We start from the raw sequence: 23,570 nt of genomic DNA on the forward strand, positions 1-23,570 counted from the left end.
TCGGGGCACAGGTGACCCCAGCGCCCCGTCGGAGGGACAGAGGCCTGAATCGGCGAGCATCGCCTCGGTCCCTGCCTCCCTGCAGCACCTGTTCCTGGTTCCACAGCACTCGCCATTGCTTCTTCCTTACCATCAGTGTGTTCCCAGCTGCGAGAGGCTTGTGCCTGCTTCTAATATTGTACTTGTCTTTTACATAGTTGCAGTGTGAGGGTAATCGTAATCATTTTGCCGTTGAAAACGTCTACTGGGTCTTGTTCTTGCTCTCATCTTCAGAAGAAATTCTTATTAGTGGTTCCTAAGTGTGTGAGATTTATATTGTTATTGATTCTTGTCCCACTGCAACTACCAACTTCTTTATCACACCATAGAATCGAAGAATGGTTTGGGTTGGAAGGGGCCTTAAACACCATCTGGTTCCAAATCCCCTGCCATTGGGACACTTTCATTGATCTCGTAAGTAGTCCTGTGAAAGCTTACTGAGATCAAGAACTTTGATATTTTATCAGTGCCTGTATTTTTTTCTAGTGGGGGAAACACCTCTTATGAGGAAAGGTGGAGGGAGTTGAGCCGATTGAAACCAGAGAATTACAAGACTGAGAGGGGATTTTATCAATGCCCACAAATATCTGAAAAACAGGTATCAACAGAATGGGAACAAGTGGTGCCCAGTGACAGGATAAGGGACAACAGACACAAACTAATAAACAAAGAATTCCATCCGAATAGGAGGAAAATTTTATTTTGAGGGCAGAAGCAGCTGCAATGTGCCTGGAGCTTGGGGCTTTCTGCTTTAAAAACCCTAACTCTAGGTGTAACCCTAACCCTGACCCTAGGCAGGTAAATCAGCTGGAACTGGAACAGGCTGCCCAGAGAGGTTGTGGAGTTTCCTCTGGAGATACTCAAAAGCTGTCTGGATGAGATCCTGCTCTGCATGGCCCTGCTTTAGCAGGGGGCTTGGACTTGACGTTCTCCAGAGATCCCTGCCCACCCCAGCCATTCCAGCAGGACAGAGTGAGGAGAGGGCTAAAAGAAAAGGCCAAGAAGAGTAGCAACTTCCAGTCTCTATAGTGTCACTGGTCCAGATAGTCTGGAAATCCAGAAGTGTGGCTGCAGCTGAGGCAGAGCTGGCTCAAGTGCTGGGCCAGAGCAGTTCCTCCAGCCTGAGCACAGCTGCATCCTTGGTCTACTGCCTTTGTTACTGTGGAGCATTTGCCTTGGGGAAATTGGAAAACCTGTCACCTGAATCATTTAAAATAGACTGAAAAAACTAGACAAAGGGGTATAAAGCACAAGCTTTTACTGGCCTTTAGAATTCTCTAAGAATGATATGACACTATGGATTTTGTGATAATCACAGTGCATTCCTCACTGAGAAAGTTTAAAACAAATCAGTCATTTGTGTTATGTTGAAGCTAAGTATTGGATAAAACTTCCACGGGGTGTCTTTCTTCCCCAGTAAACACATTACTTGTGTGAACTGATAAAATGGCATTTACAGTTTAAAAAAATGAACAAATGATCTTGCACAGGATGTGATTTCACATCACAAACAATGGATATCTATGGTGTACATTTTTTTTAGTTATTAAATAACCTGTGGGTATAATGAGGAAATCTGTGGACCACCCCCAGCTTATCTCCACTTTTGTCTGTGCTCATGATGGGATTTGCAGAAGAAACTTATTCATACACAGATTATTGTTACATGTGCATTTGTTGCCATTTTTATTGTGGGTCACTGGGGTTTCATTCATTGAAGCTGAAGCTTTTGTGGAGCATACATGCAGAGTACTGCTATCAGTCCCCATCAGTCCAACACTTTATACTGGATAAATCTGTATGCATTGCAGGTTCAGATACAAGATTGCTCCTTCTCTTAGGAACTTGCTCCTGCTGCTTTCTTTCTCACCAGCAGAGGTCCAGCCAACACACCAATTTCAAAACTGGAGCAAGGCTAAATCTCTTGCTGTCAGCATGTCAACAACAAGTTTTAAAAACTGGTTATGTCTGTGAGTTCATCTAGATGTGATTTCCCTACCATACCTGAACAGTGGGACTGATATGACTGGATTAGAAACTGGAAGTTGAGAAACACTCAGAGAATGAATCAGTAATGACTGGAGAGGAGCCATCAGCAGATGGCTGTACCACATCACAAGAACTGAGGGCTTTGTGTTATGCTGAGCCTGCTTCATCAGGATGTGTAAGCAGCTCATTGAAGACAATATGATTTTTATATGGCTACAACCAAGTGTGCTAAACAATACTTGTGTTCACCCCATGTCAATCAATAGTCTCAAATTCTCAGAGACAATTAGCAGTCAAATATCTTGGATTTTATATACAACACACCTTAAGAAAACAGTAGTTAGCCTTTACAGCAGTGACAGTGAGGAATAAGCTAATGCTGAATAGGAGGATGTTATTACATTCTGTTAAATATTACATTTAAAATACGTTGGAGAAAGGAAAGGCACAAAAGAATAAAAGGTAATGTTCTAGATTAAAAAAAAATAGCTGGTGTGCAAGATCATAAAGCTTATTGTAAAAGTTGTTCACCACAAAGTGTTTTGAGGACAAAAATAGAAAAGTTTTTCTGATGCATTTCACCATTATTTCCTAGGTGCTTTTGTTAAATCTTAGGAAATAACAGAAGTGGTTAAGTAATGCTAAAATAACATTTTGGGTGATTACCCAGCTGACATACCCTTGCCCTTTAATCAGCTCTCTGCACTTTGAAAGGCAGTTTAAGAAAGTGGCGGGTTATCAGCAGGGAAATATGTTACACTTTTGGTGTGTGGAACTTTGACTCACTGCACTGGTTTTAAAATCTATAGAAGTCTTTCCTACAGAGTGCAGGTTTTCTTATGCTTCATTTAACTTAAATACAGCTGTTTAACCCTGGAACTGAACTTGTAACCCAGCTTTTATGGTGGTCTTTGGAGGAAAAAATGCCAGTGGCAATAAAGACTGTGTGAGCTTACCTGAGAAAAAGTGACTTGGGCTAACCTGGCACTCAGGCTGATGTGCACAAAAGCCAGTTCTTGTAGCATCAATGACTGCAAGCTGTCACTTTGCTGCAGTTCCACTGCCCTCATGCCACGGGGTGTTTGTGTGAAGAGAAGGGCAGACACACAGAAATGCAGTGAAGCTCATTAGCAGCACACTCAGCACAGCACTGGCTGTCACCCTCAGGTGCACTCTGTCCACTCTGAGCTCTCACACTGTCACTTGGACATCTTTATCCATACAAGGATATGTATTTGTTTTGTCCCTACAGGCAGATATGGATGTTTCCCTAAGAACGGTGACTTGATTTGGAAAACAATAACAAAGGTTTCTACAATTTTTACAAGAGCTGATGTCAATATAACAGAATCATTACAAGTGTGATACTAGTTTTGATTTTTCAGAGTATTTTTATTACTGTTTCAATTGTACAATTTCCACATTAGAGAATAATACATAGTGTACAGTATATAACTTGCATGGTTCCCAGGTTTTGAAGTCATGTGCCAAGCTTAAGGCTGCAAAAGAGAGTTCACCATGCCTAAAATGAAAGCAGGCACACACAGTTCTACATTGCTGCAGCATCAGCACAATCTTGTGTGGCAAATGCAACATTATGAGCACCACCTGTCATTAGGAGACTGCATGTACCAAAGGGTTAATGACATGGATCCTTAACATTCTGCCCCTGTAGCATTTTTTCATGTCAAAGTGACATCACTAGGAAAACACATTAAGCAGTTTAGTCCTTGGTTTTAAAAGTTAGTGAAAGGATACAGCTAGTGAAACACCTCACAAAATGAAATTACAAATGTGATATACATTTTGCATAGTTAAAATTATGTCTGGGTAACCTTGGTTACTGGATTTTTATATTTTTTTCATCTGGCCTTTGTACTTTTGCTTTGAGCTGAACAGTTATTCAAAATACTCCCTCATTCAGTACCCCCAGTCACTTCAGACACCTTTCCATTTCTTTGGCTGCCTTCTTTTCCTTAACATCTTTTAACCTTTTGTATTCCTCCTACAGCAATATGCTGTGCCAGACATCCACTCCCTTACCTTTGGCTACTTGTGTTTCTTTTCTTCAGCTTTTCCCTCCTCTTCAGTCACTTCCTCTTTCTTCTGTTACTCTTCTCAACATCTCTGAGCTCTTTCTCATCTTCAGCCTTTCTGACTATCTCTTGATAGAGGGACAATGCCACAGGTTTCTCCTTGTTGCATTCAGTTGCTGTTGCTATTTGCAATACCACTGCTAAATCCTTCAAAAGCATTCACCTCTAAGTGCTTCATGCTTTCCATAATTACACATAGAAAGTTTTTAATGTTTTTTTTACAGTGAATAGAAGATGAAAATCCAACTCACTGCCTTGAATTGGAGCTAGAAAGAAGAAAGCTAACAGAGGGAAACAGAATGAATTATAATCCCAATGTAATAGTGCATATTCCCTCTCTTGAACTTGTGGTTGTTTGGGTTTTTTCTCTTTTAGCATAGAGTTAAACTTTTTCACAGTGTCAACGTATTGTCATTGTAATTTTCTGCTACAGTAAACTTAAGCTTGATCACATTTGCTTCTTTAATCTGTTCATATGACTTGTTATAAATTCCCACTGTTCTCTGCTAAATTCTTTTTAACTAGTCCCTAGCATCAGGAAAATATCAGCCTCCTACCTGTTGACACCAGAACAGGAGAGGGACAAATCCCATGCATCCTCCGTAGTGCAGAGGCTGCTGAGATAAGCACACTTTCAAAACATTACAGGGCAGCCTGGATCACTGATTACTTACAGCACGAGCAGCTCTGCAAGTTTTGCACACCTATTGTGTGCAAAAGGAAAGCTGCTCTTCCTTCACAGTCTCTTAGACTTTTAAGTCAAAAGCAAGTTGCTTATAAATTGATTGTCTCCAACTTACTTTTTGTCAGTAACTGTAACTTTCATCTCTGATTCTGCTATAGATTTGGACTTATTTGTTTTTGTTGGTGGCTTTTTTTCCCCCTGTTGTTTGTTTACTCTGTAAGTCCAATGCAACAAGCCCAAATGTTCAGCAGTACAGGGAGCCAGGCCAGGCTTTGCTTATTTGCCCTGGCCCTGGCAACAAGCAGGAACATTGCTACAACCAGACAGAGCTCCTGTTGTCACACAGCTCTGCTCAAGCAGTTTCCATTCAGGTTTCAAGTCTGCACAAGCTAATCACTCACATACATTAAGAACCACTTTGAGTATTTAAATGTATTTTTTTAGTATGGCTTCAGGCTTATTTTTCTGTTAGTTAAACATTTAAAAGGAAAATTCTTCATTAAAAAGCACTATACATTTTGAGATAAGCTAGTGCCTGTGAAAAGTGCTAGGTTAGTAACTTTGGAAAGTGCAGTCCTCCAGATAGCCAAAAACATAAGAGCAACAGTGCAGGCACCTCTGACCTGCCTGCAGCAGGGAGGTGCCAGCCCAGGGAACAGGGGGAAGGGTGATTAGCCCCTGCTTTGATTCCCTGCTGGGACAGCACAGGGACACAGTTCTGAGCACTTGTCAGTCACAGCATCACTGCCAGCACCCAGACTGACACACTGGACAGCAGAGCTGCCAGCTCCAACAACTCTATTTCTGCCTCTTATCAACACAGAACCTTGAGGTAGACAAACAGATATTCCAACACACTTTTCCTGCACCCTTCAGTATCAAATATTTCAAGTAAAAACACCTATTTTCAAGCACTGGAACTAGTGATTTCACTTTTGCCCACAGCATTATCCCTACTGTATCATGTCTGGAATGAGCTCTTTTGTATTACATTTGATGCTCTACATTTTCAAAGCACATCCAAAAATTAGCTACACAAGGATTACATTAAACCCTAAAATTGAATCATAGTATATGATTGTATATAGTGTGTACATATATATATATGTATATATTATAACTCTATAGTTTTATGGCCAACTTATAAGCCCCTGAGAACAGAGTTTATGCAGAAACACTGTGGCACCAATAACACTAGAAGACGCAGCTTTATTTAGGTATAATTAGCATAGAAAGCACCTGGAATTATTTATATTTTCTATTTATAATAGATTAACTCTTTGGATATTTTCATAGCTATATTAAGAATACATTTGTTAATCTTAATATCTGTTGTGGAAAGATTATATTTACATACAAATACACAAAGACTTCATGTGAAAGAGCAAGAAGGAAGAAAAGAAAGTGCCTGCTCTTGTGCCCTTCTTTATATACATGGGTAGTGCCTTTAAATCAATTTATATAAGTGTGGGTCCCAGCTGTGAATGAAAGTTACAGGTTCTGTTTCATAATGCTTTATGCATCTATGATTTTGACTGAGTATTTAAACAGTTTTTACAAATACATCCTACAGTAACTGTGTCTATGGGCTCAGGCATCCAGCCCTGAGAGAAACACAAAGTCTGTCCCTCCCTGCATTGGTAGAAATCTCCCACCCGGGGCACATGTTCAGAATTAACTATTTTTACAACTCTGTACTGAAACACACCTGTCCACCCAGCACAGGGGATGATCCCTCAAGGTCCAGGGAGGGATCCCTCAAGCCTTCTGGTCTGGCTGGGACCCACCACAAACCCTTGTACTCCTTCCCTGTTGTAAGGCGTGGACAAGTCATTCCAGTTCATCTTGGTGACAGAAACAGCTTACTTAAACTGCAAAAGGATCCCAAACCCGATTCAAAATAGATTCCAACTGTGGTTTTGTATCTACCAACAGCTGTCACTGTCCATAAAAAGTGACTTCAGTTCAAGATACCAACATTACATCACCTGTGAAAGTGTAACTGCCCATTCTTCAGAGTACAGGAGCTTCTTATATTGGCTACATTCTTCACTAAAGTCTCCTAATACAATCTTTGTTTGCAACATACTTTGAAAGACAAACTAAACATGTTTGCAATACTTCAACAGGAAAATAGAATTCTTTCCAGACTGAAAGAATATGAATTTTAATAAGTCAATAATGACAACATTTTTGTAGGTAAGAAGTGCAAATTTGTGTATATTACCTCTGAGAATTTTACACTGCTACCTACAGGGAATTTTTCATTGTCTTCATTTTGATGTGCTTTACCAGTTGAATAGTACATTTTGACCAAGAGTCATAAAGTATATTTGACTGCTGCCTCCTGACTGTACAGATGCAAAGAACACCTTGAAAGGGAAAAAAAAAGAAGAAAAAAAAGATGCTACTGTCAGTTTATATTTATGAAAATATTTTTACTCATATAAGAAAGGTGATAGAATGCCACAGTCCCAAACACAAGGATACACATATATCACAACTGAATTTTAATCCCATGAAAAACTTTTTAAAGTGAAACTGTACATGTGGTACAACTGCATTTTTTAAAATGTGGTATAACTTCATTTTCTTTCCTTATTTGAAAATACATAGGAGAACATTTAAAAATAAATAATCTAAGGTTTTAGGATTTCAGTTTTCTAAATATGACAGTGGGACTAAAGATATTTCAGAGAACATTTACCAAAATTGCTATATGCAAAAAATCATACCTGATTATCCATACCCTGGTGTCTGCAATTAGGAGTGTTGGGGTTTTTTTCCACATCATGACTGCTCCAACTCCTGTAATTTCAGTAGCCCAGGAGAGGCAGTCCTGTAGCTGGGAATTTTCAGGGCTCACTCACTAACCCTCCCCACTACACCTGTGGTGCTGTGCCGTTCACAATGCCTGCATTTGTCTTCACTGATAGCAGTGAAGGCTGGGTGGAATAGAGAGTTCTAGCAGCTGGGGGTGGGAATGTGTGCAGCATCCCTAATGAATATCCATAATGGGTACTTTGTGGGACAGTGACTACACTGGCTTTGAAGAGGGAACTTATACCAAGGTAGGAAATAACCAGTAACAAAGTTACCAGAATTAACTGGTGTGTCGTAGTCAGCTATTACTCATTTTTGCTAAGTCACCACACTGTAGTCATCTCTGTACCTTGTCATTTCTTTCACATAGAAATTTTAGCTTCTGTGCTTTCTTGTGCATAAATACTCCTTCCAGATTTCCTGTTTCCACAGAGCGTAGTTCAATCGCTTTTTCTCCCCAGCCCATGACCTGATTGGACTGAAGGAGGTAAGCTAGAAGACAAAAAATAAAAAAAAGAAGAAGAAAGGTACTGTTTAACAGCTGAAAGACTGATTCTTGCCTCATTTACGTTAATTATGGATCTGATTAAGTTTGCACAAAAAAGCCTTAGGAATAGTAACTAAATTTCAGTTTGTCCTCTCAGACTTATTTTGAACTCTAGACATAAATCTTAACATCTACTGTATATCTTAGACTCACAAAAGCTTGGAGGAAAACTCTGAAGGGCATCTTGTTTAACCACTGCCCCTCCCCCTCCCCAAAGTGGGGCCAAAATAGACAACGTTACTCAGGACCTTGTACAGATATGGTTTCATGGATATTTGACAACCTTTCCAAGACCCTGCTGCAATGCATCACTACTTTCAGGGCTGAACATCTCTTCCTAATATCTTGGTGCAACTTGTGCCCATCTTTGCCTCTCATCCTTAACTGTTTATATTCAAGAAAAGTCTTGACTGTCTTCTCTGTACCCACTGTACTCTGTTCCTATTAGGAAGCTGGGTTTGTATTTACTATGGAGGTCAGCTTAGTCTGAAACCTGAATACTTCAGAATCTGAGACCATGGCATGATTAATTTGGTGTCTTCTCATGCCTGGTTATATGGAATATTTCCAAAACCAAAAGAAGATATTCTAGCACTGTGGAAGCTTAGTACAATACTCCCATTAAATCTGGCAATAAGAAACTAGAATAGTGATGAAGGAGTTAAGACCACAGATTTCAAATTAGGCACAGTTTCAGTGAAAGCCCTCTGACTGGCACTTGTATGGGCTTCCAAGGTAAAATCACATTAGCTATGCTCTATTGGTAGTCAATGCTCAGAAATTGTTCTTCTTACTCAACTATCAACTGTTACTGCATTAGTCTGAGAATTCTGTTGCTCTAAAATGATGTAGAGGGAATGTGTGCACTGGACTGGCTTTTAGCTTCATTTGACAGTGTATATCTGCTCTACATTATTAGTGTGAGCAAGGTCTGCTTCTTAAAACCTTCCATGTTGATTTAGGTTTTTGTCTAAAAATTGAACTTTCAGTACAGACTGATACTAGAAACAGCAGCCTGCAATCCTGCTTGAGAAGGACAGCAGAAAATAAAGGCAACATGCCCACATGACTGTATATACTTCTAGCAGGGTTGATTTAACATTAACTTGGAATCCTTGCTTTATAATTGTTGTTAGAACAAATGTATGAAAATCATACCTCCTTGGAAACACATATGGTTTGGTTACAGTGTTGTGATTTTAGTTTCCTCAGAGTCTATAAATTTCCCCTAAATCTGTTCAGAAGACTTTCAGTTATTCTTTGTGCACACTGAAGGCTTCCCTGCCACTAGTGCTGAGAGCAAGATAATTCTTTCCCAATATTCCAGTCATGAGTAAAGAAGAAGAAATGAACCTGTTTTAAAAGCAAAGCAGTAGTGAGTAACCAAGGGTGAGTGGCAAAAGAGGAGGAGTATTTTCTAAAACTCAAAACCATGAAATGAATATATTTTACAATCTTTTCTTTATGCTTCAGGCTGTACAACAGGGCACCATTGCTGCAGGCTGTGAAGAAAGTGTCATTAACATTTCTGAACAGTGCAGCAGCAGCAGCATGAGCCCAGGGCAGCACCCATGCAGTCTACAGGATCTGAAAAGTAAGCCCAGACCACACATAAAGTGAAGAACATCAAAATGATACAAGACTCAAACTTTTGCTATTTTTTGTACCAACTGACATCACATTAACCTTTTCAAAGTTTGCTTTTGAACACAATGGAGACAGAGGCAGCCTGTGGTTCTGGGGGTGGGAAGCAAGGCAGGTGCATGTGTATAAACAGCATGAAACTGTTCTGCGGCTACTCTGTTTAGTATAGGTCGTATAGGTCTTGCAACAAAGAACTAATAAGTCTCCTGATCTTTTCCACTAAATGAAAACTAAACTCCAGCTGCCACTATGCTGTGTCTGTATCTGTGCCTTTGGCAGATTTCAGTTTGATAGCTTCCTTGCAGCTCCCAGGAACCACTTCATTAGTGTCTGCTGCAACCTCTAGGTCATCTGCTGGGCCACTTCTGCTGTGTTCTGAAGAGATCTGACCTCCAGGCAGTATTCAAAAAAAGAACAGAATAAACCAGATACACCAAGTTCAGCCCTGATGCTCTGCTGTCTGGCCAATATACCCAGAACCCAGCAACTGACAATGGCAGGTTTAAGTACAAGTAGCAAAAAATTTCAGTTTTGTAGCAGAATCAAAAAATTCTTTCCCAAATTTCTTCTGTGAAACAGCATGCAAACAAAACGGCCTCATTACACCATTTGCACAGTTGTCCAATAATAAAGACTTATCTATACATGGAGATTAATGTGAAGGATAGCAGGCTATCAATTCAGAGGTCAGTACTGAGTCATGATAATCCTCCCATGTGGGAGCTCTTAGAGGTGTTTCATGTGAAATGAACTGAGAGCAGATACTCAGAGTTGTCTTATTTTGGAACAATAGCTCCTATACCTTGGGAATAGTTACTTTGAGTCCACTTTCCACTGCAGTTTTAGATAAAAATATCCTATGCTTCCAGCTGGGATGCTGCAGAGCATTGAGGCAGTAATTTAACCACCTTTTGGTTACACTCTCTGTTTCTCTACAGAATAGGCTTCTAAACTGTACAGGGAAAAGGAAATAAAGACTTTTACTAGTTCCTCTGGGAATATCCAGATTTGTGTCAACCCTTCATGGCTACATACTATAAATAATTCATTACTCACATGAACAGGCAAGAGTGCTCCCAAATCTTATTAACCTGATGTTTCTTAATACCTTTTTGAAACCTGTTTCACAGAAAATGTTACAGCTATATTTATATTTAGCCTACATATGTTTACATTTTTCAGATTAAACATAGAATACTTCTACAGGTTTTTAATTTCCCATGGGATTTGAGCTTCCTCTCTCTGATTTCTTATTAACAGATTGGTCACAGAGGACCCAGTTTAAGACTATGAGTAAGATATATTTAGATTCTCTGCCCTAAATCCACCGATTATAATACAAACTTTTTAATTTTATCTGTCAAAATACTCTTACCAACTACAAATATTTCTTTCAAAATACGTGTTTAAAGAAATCAAGAAATGAGCAAAGGATGACTAGAGAGCACCCTGAGGGTAACACAAGACCCTTCTGTGTCTGCAACAGAGAGTGAAAATTAAGATATGCTCATACAGACTTAAGGAGGTTTGAAATGGGCATAGAAATTCCAGGAAAACAGGATTTTTAAAGAAACTGTCAAGTTGCCCCTAAGCTGGGCCATTCAAATAACAGTTATTCACACTTCTCTTATAATGTTTTTGTCTGCAGCCAAGGATATCAAAGGATTAATAAAATTTATAGGAATTAGGGGTAAAATTATTAAAATAACAGTTAACAGAGGTCTTATCTGAAGTTTGAGTTGTGTATTTAGAGGTTAGGTTAATTTTTAGTGGAAGTATCATTTCAATCTCAAGTCAGATTTGGTTTGAACCACATCCCAAAGATGGGCTTTCCCTAAAACTACTCAGGTAGAAGTGAAAGGAAAAAGGTGAACATCCTTGATTTTTCACTGTGCTATCCGGTTTCCTCCAAGCTAATAACAGGCTTCTGTGCAGTCTAATTGTCTTGGGCCTTGTTTTGTTGGAATGTTTGTTTTAAAATAAAGAACAGGAGTGAGACAGAAATTAGCAAGTAATAAACTCAAAAATCTGCCTATGTTGTGCTTCATTTTCCCCACTGTTAGCCTGAAGCCCTATGGGAAAGGTGAAACAAACAGCTGTCCTGGCTGCAGTACAAGCAGAATCTCCTCCTACACAGCCAACTGCAAGCATGGGGAGATTAAGAATCTATCACAAATACCCTGGGCTGGCAGCCCTGTGAATTTAAAGTGCCAAAATGAAGGGGCCATTTGACAGCAGTTACAGATCTCTTCAGTAACTGACCCCTCAGTAGCTGTGAATTTCTACATAAAACGCTGTGAGCTATGAACAACCAAAACACTTCTTCCCCTCTGTAATTCACATCATTCTCCCTGTGGAAACTGGTGGTAAGCTGCATCCTCAGTGAAGTCTGTCTGTATAGTCAATGTGTGATGCAATAAACAGTGTGACACGAATACAGATTGTGTCCAAATGGGAAGCCCCTATTGCAATCATTGGCTGTGTTAACACAAACACCCATAAATCTGTTTACTCTTTTACACATCTGGTTTGCTCAGAAGCTGCTTTATGTGCCATACAACCATTTTTACAGAGACACAAACCTCATAAAGAAGTCAGGCTTCGTGCAGCAGCATCTTATATTTAATAGAGAGCTATTTTTCATACATACCTACAGATGCTGGCATTTCTCCCCACTGTAGAACAGTCTCCTTTGTGAAATGCCCATATATATCAATGTAGATGCCTTCATCTTCGTAGGTGAGCAGGAGCTCCATGCCACTGGTGTTTGGGAGGATGATAATGGCATGGGGGCGGATCGTCCCCTGGATCTGGAATCATATTTTACTGAGATTTATATCAGAACACAGACTGCAATTTCAGTGATGACATCATTCTAACTAGCTTGGCAGAGCAATAAAAAGAACTAGCTCATGGCTCATGGAAAGTGAAAGAAATGCCTGTTCTCAGAGGCTGTATAGTTTGCTAGTAAGCCTCTGAAACAGACTTTCTCTCCTTCTCCCCCCTTTGAATATGACAGCAGGTTTGCAAATAAATCAGTGTTCAATAGTTCACATTAAATTTACCAGTGTTAATTGGTTTCAAGAAGCCATGGAGCCATTGAGACACAATAATATTTACTTAGTCCCTCACAAAATACTTGGATTATATAAATAGGAGAAAGGTGAAATAAATTTGAATTCACAACTTTTTCAGAAGATGAAGGACAGAAACTTCCACATTCCAGGAGATCAGTGCTTTCACTTTCCATGATACTTCCCTTTCCCCACTCACAAGGTAAAAACCTGCAAATTTAATTGTATTTATCTTGCTGTAAAAAGTTCCCTGGACCTTTTCACTCTGTCTTTCCCTTCCCAGATCCTTTACTACAAATAGCTGCCCATTTGACTGCTGTTGGGCACACCTCTGCCTGCCACAGGAACAGTGCATTTCACACACACGAATCTCTCCCAGAAGCCAACATATCCCAAGCAAAACAACCCAAAACTAAAGGTGAAGTATACAACCATGAAGGTGGGGTTTTATGAAAGCATTTTTGAAAAAAAAAGAGGACAGCCTTAAAAAAACAAAGCACTTCCTTGTTTAAAGCGCTACTCAGAATAGGATGTTACATAGTAAATTAAATCACCAAAATTATTATTTTTATAGGAAGCATATGACTGGAGCTTTACATCATTCTCACAAGCCAGCCACACACAGGTCTTTTTTTTTTTTCCCCTCAAGCACAGACATTTATGCACACTGTAAGGGCACAACGAACAGTAAAGAAGCACTGAAGCTGTACTTGCCCAACTGAATACACTCAGGCCACCCACTTGACTCCGTGCCTCCGCAAGAACTATCCGTAACACTAGAACGGGGATCCAGAGCCGCAGAGCAATTTTAATGCGCCGCCTTGGGACCCGCATGAGCGACCGCAGCAGGTAAGAGATGCAGAAAGAGCTGGGCAACCAGGAAAAGAGGCTACCAGAAAGCAAGAGTATCTCAAGTCAGCCTGTTACAGTCTGGGCTATTGCCACCACAAAGCTCCTGGAGGTAAGTATCCGGTTCTAGCTCTTTTGAAATAATAGAGTATCAAAAAAGATAGAGCTGCTGTAGCAGCTGATTTATTTCAGGTCTAAGACTCTGAAAGGAAAATATATTTTTAGTCCGTGCTAACTTGTGGCTGAAGAGCTCACACAAATGCAGTCAGTCTCAGGTGCCCCACATATTCAGGGCAGTCACCTGGGAAATCTCTCTCATCAGGTACCTAATTGTATTTTCAGCCAGTTGAAAAAGTAAAGCCTCTAAGAAAGTTCACTTTTTTCTTTGCCTTTCTTCTCTTGGGCAATTATGCTAATGATCCTTTTGACAAGTCACTGCTCACCTTGCTCAGCAACCCACTTCCAGAAAGGCACGTGGGTACCACGCTTCAATTTACAAACTGATGGGAATTCATCATAGCTGACTAGTTAACAAAGGTACTGTCAGATTAAATAAATCCTCTAACAAGACAAATACTAAGTACCTTAAAAAACAAACACAGAAATAAACAGTACAAGCCTTTAGCAGGTGATTCAACAGTTAGAACAGCTAGAAGTCATTTTTCAATTAAGAGCAGCCTATAAATCTAACAGCCAATGTTACACACTGTGTCCATCAGGAACACAGGTCTGACAGAACATGGAGGCTGTGGCTTGCAGGGGCAGCAGAGTGATCAAGTGGCTTGCACAGGAGGAATGGGGTTTCATTTGGGTTGAAAATGAGGGGCTGAGAGTGGAGAAAAGTTAAAAATAGATGGATTCACAGCACAGGCTGCAACATGCAGATCTAGGATGAGATTTCTTCAGACCTCCCAAGCATAACTTTGGGACACATGGTCTGGGGATGCAAGGAGGCCATGGCACCCCCAGCCCCTGTGGAGCACTGTTGACTTCAGGGAGGGTTCAAGTGTGCACAGAAGTTTCTCTGCCAGGGGCCTCCCATCAGATTGGAGCCAGTCTGGAACCTGCCAGTTTGCTGAACCTAAGCCCCCAAGATTCTCTGGCTTTTGGGACTCACAGCTTTGAAAAAAATAGCTAAAAAACAGGCACACAAACAAAACTCCAAAATAATTAACACCATAGCATAGACTTCATATTGGACAGCCCCATGCCAGCCATTCACTTCTGCAGGGCAATTTGCTGTTATCTGAGCTGAAGCAGGAATTTAGTGCTCTCCATCGCCTCAAACAGAAACACAATGCAAGATGTACACATACCCCTGATATCAACATCTTCATGCTAACTTACTGACAATCTAATGAGAAAGTCCCAAGGATAATGTAAAACTTTTTCTGAATTTACAGAGTGGTTTCATGGGCAACTGAATGGCAAGAAGATCAGCAAATTTATTTAGTCTGAACTTGGTTTCTGCTGTCTGCACAGTGGCAGATTGTAAAAGTTACCTAAATTCATGTAGATATTATTGTGTCTTTGTTTAAGTCCTAAATTTCCAGGATAAATCAATTAAAAATAGCACTGTCCATACAATAGGCTTTATGACATTAAACCACTAAAATTGATATTCTAAATGCAATAAAAGCATTTAAACAGGACTTCAGTGTTATAAAACTATGTGAAAAGTGGTTTGCATTAGCTGCCACTAGTCATTCTTTTGAAAAATAGCACAACTCTTAACCTGATCATTATCAATACACAACCCGAAGAACAAAGGCATTAATGTAGTTTTTTGGATTCTCTTACGTGTGTTGGAAGGTACAAGTCATACACAGATCCAGAGTCCACATCAATGGCATGAAATCCCACTACTGAGCCATATATGACCTTTAGTCTTTGCCCATTTTCAACAGTCAGGTCAACTGACAGTGGTTTGTGATGAAGTGAGGTAAAGGACTGGAAAAAAGAAAAATGCAGTATGTAGCACAATAAAACTGTTGGTTTGCAGAACTACATTTAGGATCCTACAAATTCTCAAAACTCAGAAGTTAGACAGCTATTTTGGTAAAATAGTAGGTTACATTTAAGGACCTAAGTATCCATCATCCACTGAGTTGCATGGACAGTTGGATAATTCATTTGTGGTTTGAAAAAGAAATCAAGATTCTAGAAATGGACTAGGCAAAAAGTAGGCTGACTACCACTGTGTTTAATTTCATCCCCTTTTGAGGGAAATCAACATCAACTTTGTCAATTCAAATGCACATTTTGGCACAGCACCTGCTGAGTTTGGCTGGGGTAGAGAGAAACAAGTTATTCACATCTAACACTCATGACTGTGACAGTTTCATGTTTGCCATCTCCAGAGTACATCAAAGGCACTACATTTTCTTCAAAAGAATACTCAGTTTATCTTTAGCTAGAATAAATGTTATACAAAACAACAAAAACAAAAGCAGAGCACAGATGAGAGACAGTGAGAGACAGTGACACATCTGAACCAAAGTGATGTTTCACTTACCTTAAAAGCCATGAATTTGTGATAAGGCTTTGGAGCCCAAGCATAAACCTCCACTGAGTTTTTCAAAGCAATTACAAGGAATTTGATTCTCTCATATCTTACTGTAATACAAGAAGAACAATTCCTTAGGTACCAGACAGATGCTTAAATCAAAGACCATCTCATCACATGAAATAATTTCAATGGATGACTTGTAGAGGTAGACATTAATCCAGCATGGGAGACTAATGCATTCTGGACATCAATGTTTAATATCACCAGTGACAACACCTTGACTGGAAACCTACACTTCATTTATTTTCAGCAAAGCCAAATGACTGTTACCAACATTTATATCTTCCTTTTCATATAGTGATGAAAAAAAATCTCACTATTCAGAGAAAAAGGTCTTGACCCTACAGCTAAACCAACCTCTTGATTTTTTAAGTATGAACACACTCCACCACTACTGGTTATGAATAAACTACTGTTGGAGGACTGGTGGTTGTTGGCTGAACAATTTTGTCAGACTTGGCAGGATGAATTTTCATGTCACTGCTCATCTGTGGGTTAAATCCCCAGGTGCTGTGTGGGTGAAGGACTCCCATCTTTCTGAGATGAGTAAGCATTTAAGAGATGAGCAATTTCTCCAAGCCAATTAAGGTCACGCTGGGCCCATTGAGAATAAATGAAGAATCATGCACTGAAAATAAAGATTTCTTTGTGCATTGTGTTTTCACAATGGAAAACAGGATTCTATCTCACATAGGCAGAGAACAAGAAAACTCAGCAAACTCCACCAAAATGCAGAACAGTAATTTTTTTTTCTTTTCTACCTGGAAAAATAGCTGTACAACCAAAGGTCAAGATACAAGAAGATTCTCCAAGAGAAAAACAGCAGCAGCTGTGCTGTCAAAAACGCAGGAGTGGCTTGTCATATGTAAACACAGAAGCTCCTAGCAAATGTTTGCCTAATTTTAGGATAAGTATTTTGTCGTTGTGTTTTTTAAAAATGCACCAAACCCGAGGATGAGCAACTGAAGCGGAATATGTGGGTGCTTAGCTGTAATCACAGTTAAACTAACAACACACATCTGTTTCATATTCTTCCTTGAGTTTAACCCCTGCCACTTCTAAAGCCAAAATGCAAAACCGTCAAGCAAAATATTAATGAGAAGCAGCCACTTCACATTTCCTGCACTCCTCTGTATCATGACTTTGACTTCGAAGGAAGTGCCACTTTCACACCATCCTTCACCAAAGCAAAATGTGCCATATATCTACCCCCACAGTTAAATGACAGAAATTATCACAATCCTCACATTAACTTTGAAGAAAGCTGCCTGAGAGCCCAAGAAAAGTGAGATGGTACCATTTCCAGGGTGTTTAAACAAAGGTATATTTGGGTCTTTTATGAGAGAAAGGGATGAGCTGATCTACCTAAGGTCATCCTACAAATATTCACTAGGACTTGAACTAGGTCCAACTTCTTAGCAGTTACCCAGGGCCAAGAGGGAAGCTGAGGAGGTGGAAAACACCAGTTCAATTAAAACCTTAAGTAACTACAGAAAAACGGAACCACTGACTGAGTACAGACCATGGCTGGCACTCCCTCCTTCCAGCCATTACAGGGAACAGCCATAACATCATCTGTAACTAATTGCTGCAAGAAGAGATGCTGCTGAAATGACAGGGAGCAAGGCACCTGCCATGTACAACAGGGAGTCTTGAAAGAACTCATGAGATATTCACCCAATACAATCCTGAAACAAAGCTGAAGAACACTGCTGTCACAAGATGCAAAAGGAGGATGATTATGCATCTCTCTAAGGAAAAACCAGGAAATCCTTACCGACTTTGTAGTGCACACAGCCTTCCAGGTCACCGACAGACACCCAGCCTTGCCTCTTCTCCACCTCAGGATCATTGCGCAAAATTTTATTTCTCAACCATGACAAGTAATAAACCCTCAACTTATTCTTCTTCCCTGGGATTTGCAAGAGGAGACAGAACACTTTAACTCCCTGAAGTAGAAACTCTCCCCCACTTACAAAAAGCTAGAGTTTTGTGATCTTGAGTACAGCAGGTCCGTGTGCCTTGCCAGGGTGAGAGAACATAGCAAGGGCATGAAAGGAGTGATGGGGACACACAGGGGGAACTGGCACAGGAGCAATTCTATGGCACTGGGCACATGTGCACTTGTGACTCAAACTTCATGTAAGATTTTCACACCTGACTAAAATTCCTCCCTCGGGCCAAAGAACAGGTTTCTACAGACACAGGTGTTATCAGAAACCATTACACTAACTGTTTATCCTGGAACACAGGCATGTCCTACAATGGCCACTTTGAATAAGCTATTGATGCAGTTCCAATTAACTGTCAACTTTCATTCAAAGCAGCTATTTTTCTTCTGGATGCCTTTACACTTGAGAATTATTTTGTCATCCTTCATCTCAATCACTCTTTTTGTTGTATTAATTCATAAGCAGCCTATGGTCAACAGCACTCTGGGACCACAGAGATTACTCTGAAGAGAGGGATTATGTCATGTCCCAGTAACAACAGGACCTGGCAGTATGGGACAATCAGCTGTTGGCACTGCCCACCATGATCAGTCTGAATTGGAGACAAGCTGCTACTCCTTGTTGGACCCCCACCTCTGACCTCGGTATGTATTGTGCATCCTTTGAGGCCACTCTCAGCCATGGGAAATAAGGCCAGAGTCCAAACTGTTTCCTGGCAGAGGTTGAAAACCTCCACTTAATGTTATTGATGCTTACAAAATACAGATCCCTCTCATGTTACTGCTCATACCTCTTGATGAACACAGGATGAGGTTATATCATGATAAAGTTAATAGAACTGCACTTAGATAGATGCTCATCCATCACAGAAACCAGAGAAGTGACAAACTACAGCTTGCAGAGAATCAGCCCATTTAAGGAATATGAAATACTCTGTACTTCCCACAAACCATTTTACACATTAACCAGGCAATGAATTGTCCCAAAGCCTCTCTGGAATGGGAGTGTAAATGTTAAAAATTCAGCAGAGTTTTCCTATTAACAAGAATAACTGTCCTGTGATTTTCTGAAAGAGGAAATTCCTCAACCTAGTTTATAACCTAATTCTTCTTTTTAATTGCCTCCAACCCCAACGTGGGTCAGATACTTTTAGCTACTGAACCAACCTGATATAGTAATTAGCACATTGAGTCCTTCCAGAACATCCATTTGCTGGAACCGTCTCCTCGTAATCAGCGTATAAACTCTTCCTTGCCCACTTCTGTCCAGCAGCCACAATCCATTCTCTGTTCCCACCAATAAATTTACCCCTGTCGATACATGAAAAAAAAAATACTGCATAAGTCACCTATGATTCAGAGGTCAGCGAGTGTTCATTGTTTTGAGAACCAATTTTTATTTAATCTTGCTTAATGGAACCTGATAATTTCTCTGTTGCTCTGTGGATGACTTTCCAGAAATAAAAAGAATTCACTATTAGAATTTTTACTCAGCAGAACAGCTGTATACCTATGGAACTTGAAGGATTAGTAGCTCTGCTGAAGTCCATGTTGATTTAAACAAAAAGGAAAATATTCTGTGAACATGAACGTCTCAAGTGACCTTGGAAAATACCTATGACCAGTGCAAAAATCCCAGTCCAGCACCATTACAGTAGTGACACAGGAGAGCCAACTAAGAGTTCCAAGAGTCCCTACTGACCACAATAAAAATAAAAATAAAAACTACAAAAAATCCCCCCATATTCGCTTTTTCCAAATACAACATGCAAATAATGGGGACACCAAACTTGTGGGAGAAAGCACTGTGTTACAAGGAGGTGCAGGGTTTGTTTGAAAACAGTCTCTGGTTTGGAAAATGCCTTCAAATGCCAAACTAAGGAGTGAATCCATCTAAAATCCAACTGCTGCTAAGGAAGACAAGGCTCTATTGGGTTGCTGACATCAGAGAATGTCAGAAATTGTGTTTGGCTGGAATGACATCTATGTTTCTAATCAGCAGATTCTAAAGACACAATATAAGGTATCCTGCTGTAACAAGCACTCTCCTCCAGTGGCAATGCTCTGAGAAGTACCTGGTGTTCTTCAGCCTCAATGCACATTTAATTACACACCTTACTACACAGCTCTATTCTTAATTTAAAATTTTGGATTCCTACGAACCCACATTATGCAAAATCTGTGAAGCTACAAACTGCAAATCTACATTTGCTTTGGATAAGATTCCATCTACTTCATTCACTTGCCATTCCAGGCTCAGAAAGCGAGGAGAAAAAGGCTGGGTGAGTCCCATAGAATACATCTGTTCTACTGAAGCAGAAAGATAGTTAAAACAACTCAAGAGTTTGGGTAATGTATGACTGGGACAAGGTCTACAGCTGCTGAGGGTGACCTGATCCTGTATCTTGGTTTTACACCATGTGAAGCTGACCCTGTAAAAAGCATGTAAGTTTAAACAATGGCTCAGTGGTGTTCCATAACAGAATAAGCAGTGAGAGCAGGAACTAAGCAAGACAAGCCTTTGGAAAGACCTGACTGGCTTTGGATCCTTGGAATACCTAACACATGTGACCGCAAAAGGCTTCATGTTTGGATTACTGCCCCTGGGTCAGGGCTCTGTGATCAGCTGTACCCGTGTGCAGCTCAGATGAGTCTCATGAGCCACAAAAGCTGCTGAAACATTTGCAACTTTTGGCTTTCCCAAGAGCATGGCTTCAACTTGGTGCTTAATCAAAACCTTTTCTAATTCTGATGCACAAAGTCCTTTGCAACTGTATTTCATGTGTTTGCCATCTCATCCCTGGGAAGGCAGGGCCATGTAAGTGACACAGGTATCAGCTCAGGGATCCACTCCAGCACTCTCTGCCGAGAGAGTGGCAATACAACTGTGAAATCTGCCTAGCAGACACTGCCAGCCACTCCTGCTGTGCCTTCCCTCCACACACCTGCCCAAGGACTCCAGCTTACCCCACAGAGCAGCACACAGGACCTCAGAGTTGAATTTCTTCTTGTATTTACGGATTTCTGGGCTGTCACTTTGTGGGCGGATATTGGTTGGATTGACATTGACAACAGAGCCCTTCCTTGCATTTTCCCTCCTGACAGGCTCAGGTTTGGCACTAGATGCTGGAATGAAAGACACACACAGCTGTGGAAAATGTGTTTGGTTACAGCTCATATCTGAACCACCTTTTTCATGGCAGAACAAAAGAAATCCCAGAGGGGTGAGAAAACACCCTGAGAGCTTTGTATAGCCAAAAAAAATCTGGAAAATTCCTCAGGCATTCCTGAGAAAGCATGGTGGTAACACAGCAGCAGAGCACAGCAAACCACATCTGAAAGAAGGGCTGAAGCAGTACAATGAAAATTCACAGTAATGAGAAGTTCCAGTTTCAGGAGACTGCTCAGAGTTTTCACTTCCAAGCAATAAGCCCTTGCCAAAAAAAAAACCAACCCCCCAAAAAAACCCACCAAAAAGCAATCCAGGAGGAACATTTTAATGCAAAGGCAAAGCATACTCACGAGAACTACAGGAAGGTCCTACTGGACTGGTGGGAGGCGTGATTGGCAGCAGTCTCGGATCTATGAATGATGTGAAGGATGTTGTGGAGGATGTGCTGCTCTTGGCAGGTGGGCTTTCAGCACAGGGGCTCTGCAATGAGAAACAGGAGCTGCCTCAGGTGGGCAGTGCTCAGGGCACACACCCTGTGCTGCTCTGACAGAGCTGTTACCCGCCTCAAGTGACCCCTCTCCCCACAGGCCCATGCTCCCAGCAGTGTCAGAGCCCTCTGGGGCTGCCCTGTGCTCCCTCACATGATGCTTGGGTGGGAGAAAGCCAGGGACAATGAGCAGAGGCACACCAGAATGCTGCCATGGCAAGGAGCAGAAGGTGTGAGTCCTCTAGCTTGTGCAAAAGGGGAGAAAAAACAAAGCAAGGAAAGAAAGAGAGCAGAAAAGAAGATGGGGGAAAATAAGTGGAACAATGAAATCTGTTAGGCAGCTCAAGATTCCTTATCTTCCTCCCAGATAAAACTTTTAAAGGAAAGAAGAGACGTAGTGAAAAAACTCATTGTAAAAAGAGACAGGATAAAGGAACTTAAAAAGGCTGGAGCTCAATCCAGGCGATCGGTGGTTTATCTCTTACCTTAGTCAGAGGTTTGTTCTGAGGTTCCTGGCAAGTCAGTGGCACTTGTGGCGGGTTCACAGAGGAGTCTGTAATTTGGCTTTGCTGGAGGAGATCTGGCAGGAGATAGTTCTGGTTGTTTATGCTCCAAAGGCCTTCTTGAGTGTTTGGAATTTGTTTCCCCAAAATCTGATCCTGCATGAGAACATACAGATAAACACCACATTTAGTTTATTTCCAATGCACTCTGCAGCTCCAGTTAATTAGGATGATAAATAATGAGCACATGGAGAGGAGTGCTCTCCCTTGATGCATCATTTAAAGACAAACCCTCTGGCAAGATTAAAACCAAAAATTAAATACCAAAGTGTATGGCAAACATCCAAGATTATAAATCTGGGGTTTACTCCTGAAGAACTCCACAAATATTCTTCATGTACATTACCTCAAGCACAGAAAAAGAAGGAACTTCAGCCTCAGAGATACCAAGTCAAATAATTTGCTAACGAGTTTCAGACCAGACCTTGGCATACTGCAGACCGAAGAAGGCACTTGGTTCTGGACCTGCATTTTGTTTGAAGCCCTTCACCATTAATTTCATTGCTACTTTCCATTTACTGAATTAGGAAACCTTACTCCAGAAAGAGGACATTTGTAGGACCCAGCATCAGCATTTCCAGTATAGTGACATTTGGTTCTGCAGACCTCCTTACAGAATCCCATGGAAATACTTGTCAACTTTGTGAGGTACCCTTTCCCTGACAGCACTGTCTATGGAGTCAGAGGCGGGTTTCTGGGAATACATTTTATGTTTTAATTTAGATGTAAAAAACAGAAACCAAAATATGCAAGTCAGTGTTTGAGACTGGGGAACCAATCTAACATGGGGCTTTTTAGTTCAGTTTTCAGTCACATTCAACTGAGCAAAACCAAACCAAATCCCCATTTGAATCACTCGGGCAGTTTGGTACACCCTAACCACTTCAAAGCCGCTCAGGCTGATGGGACAAGGAAAGCAATGCTGGAGATGATGTGGAGACTCATGGTGGCTGTAGCTGGTGGGTGAAAAAGGTTTCAGAGAAAGGGATGGGAGGCTCCATGAGAAGGGGAGAAAAGACTAGAAGGCAGAGGAGAAATTTATGAGGTGTCAGCCATCTGCCTTTGCTCCCTCCCACACTCTT

The 23,570-nt window shown here is 40.8% G+C and overlaps 2 protein-coding genes across 2 annotated transcripts in view; both read right to left on the reverse strand.

Moving 5' to 3' along the window:
- Positions 1-3,098, reverse strand: part of RADX (RPA1 related single stranded DNA binding protein, X-linked) — a 24,634-nt gene extending 21,536 nt beyond the window's left edge. Inside the window, exon 1 of the mRNA XM_005419898.2 lies at positions 2,985-3,098. Coding sequence (XP_005419955.1) covers positions 2,985-3,098 — 114 coding nt within the window. The remainder of the gene's footprint in view (positions 1-2,984) is intronic.
- Positions 3,099-3,405: 307 nt separating this feature from the next.
- Positions 3,406-23,570, reverse strand: part of NRK (Nik related kinase) — an 83,429-nt gene continuing 63,264 nt past the window's right edge. Inside the window, exons 21-30 of the mRNA XM_031056052.1 lie at positions 22,411-22,584; positions 21,789-21,918; positions 21,234-21,392; positions 19,434-19,577; positions 18,093-18,227; positions 16,262-16,362; positions 15,547-15,696; positions 12,474-12,633; positions 7,982-8,124; positions 3,406-7,181 (exon numbers count right to left, since the gene is read on the reverse strand). Of these exons, the coding sequence (XP_030911912.1) occupies positions 7,098-7,181; positions 7,982-8,124; positions 12,474-12,633; positions 15,547-15,696; positions 16,262-16,362; positions 18,093-18,227; positions 19,434-19,577; positions 21,234-21,392; positions 21,789-21,918; positions 22,411-22,584 (1,380 nt within the window). The 3' untranslated portion in view covers positions 3,406-7,097. The remainder of the gene's footprint in view (positions 7,182-7,981; positions 8,125-12,473; positions 12,634-15,546; positions 15,697-16,261; positions 16,363-18,092; positions 18,228-19,433; positions 19,578-21,233; positions 21,393-21,788; positions 21,919-22,410; positions 22,585-23,570) is intronic.

Source organism: Geospiza fortis, unplaced genomic scaffold (assembly GCF_000277835.1).
Source record: "Geospiza fortis unplaced genomic scaffold, GeoFor_1.0 scaffold157, whole genome shotgun sequence".
In the NCBI taxonomy this organism is placed as follows: Eukaryota; Metazoa; Chordata; class Aves; order Passeriformes; family Thraupidae; genus Geospiza; species Geospiza fortis.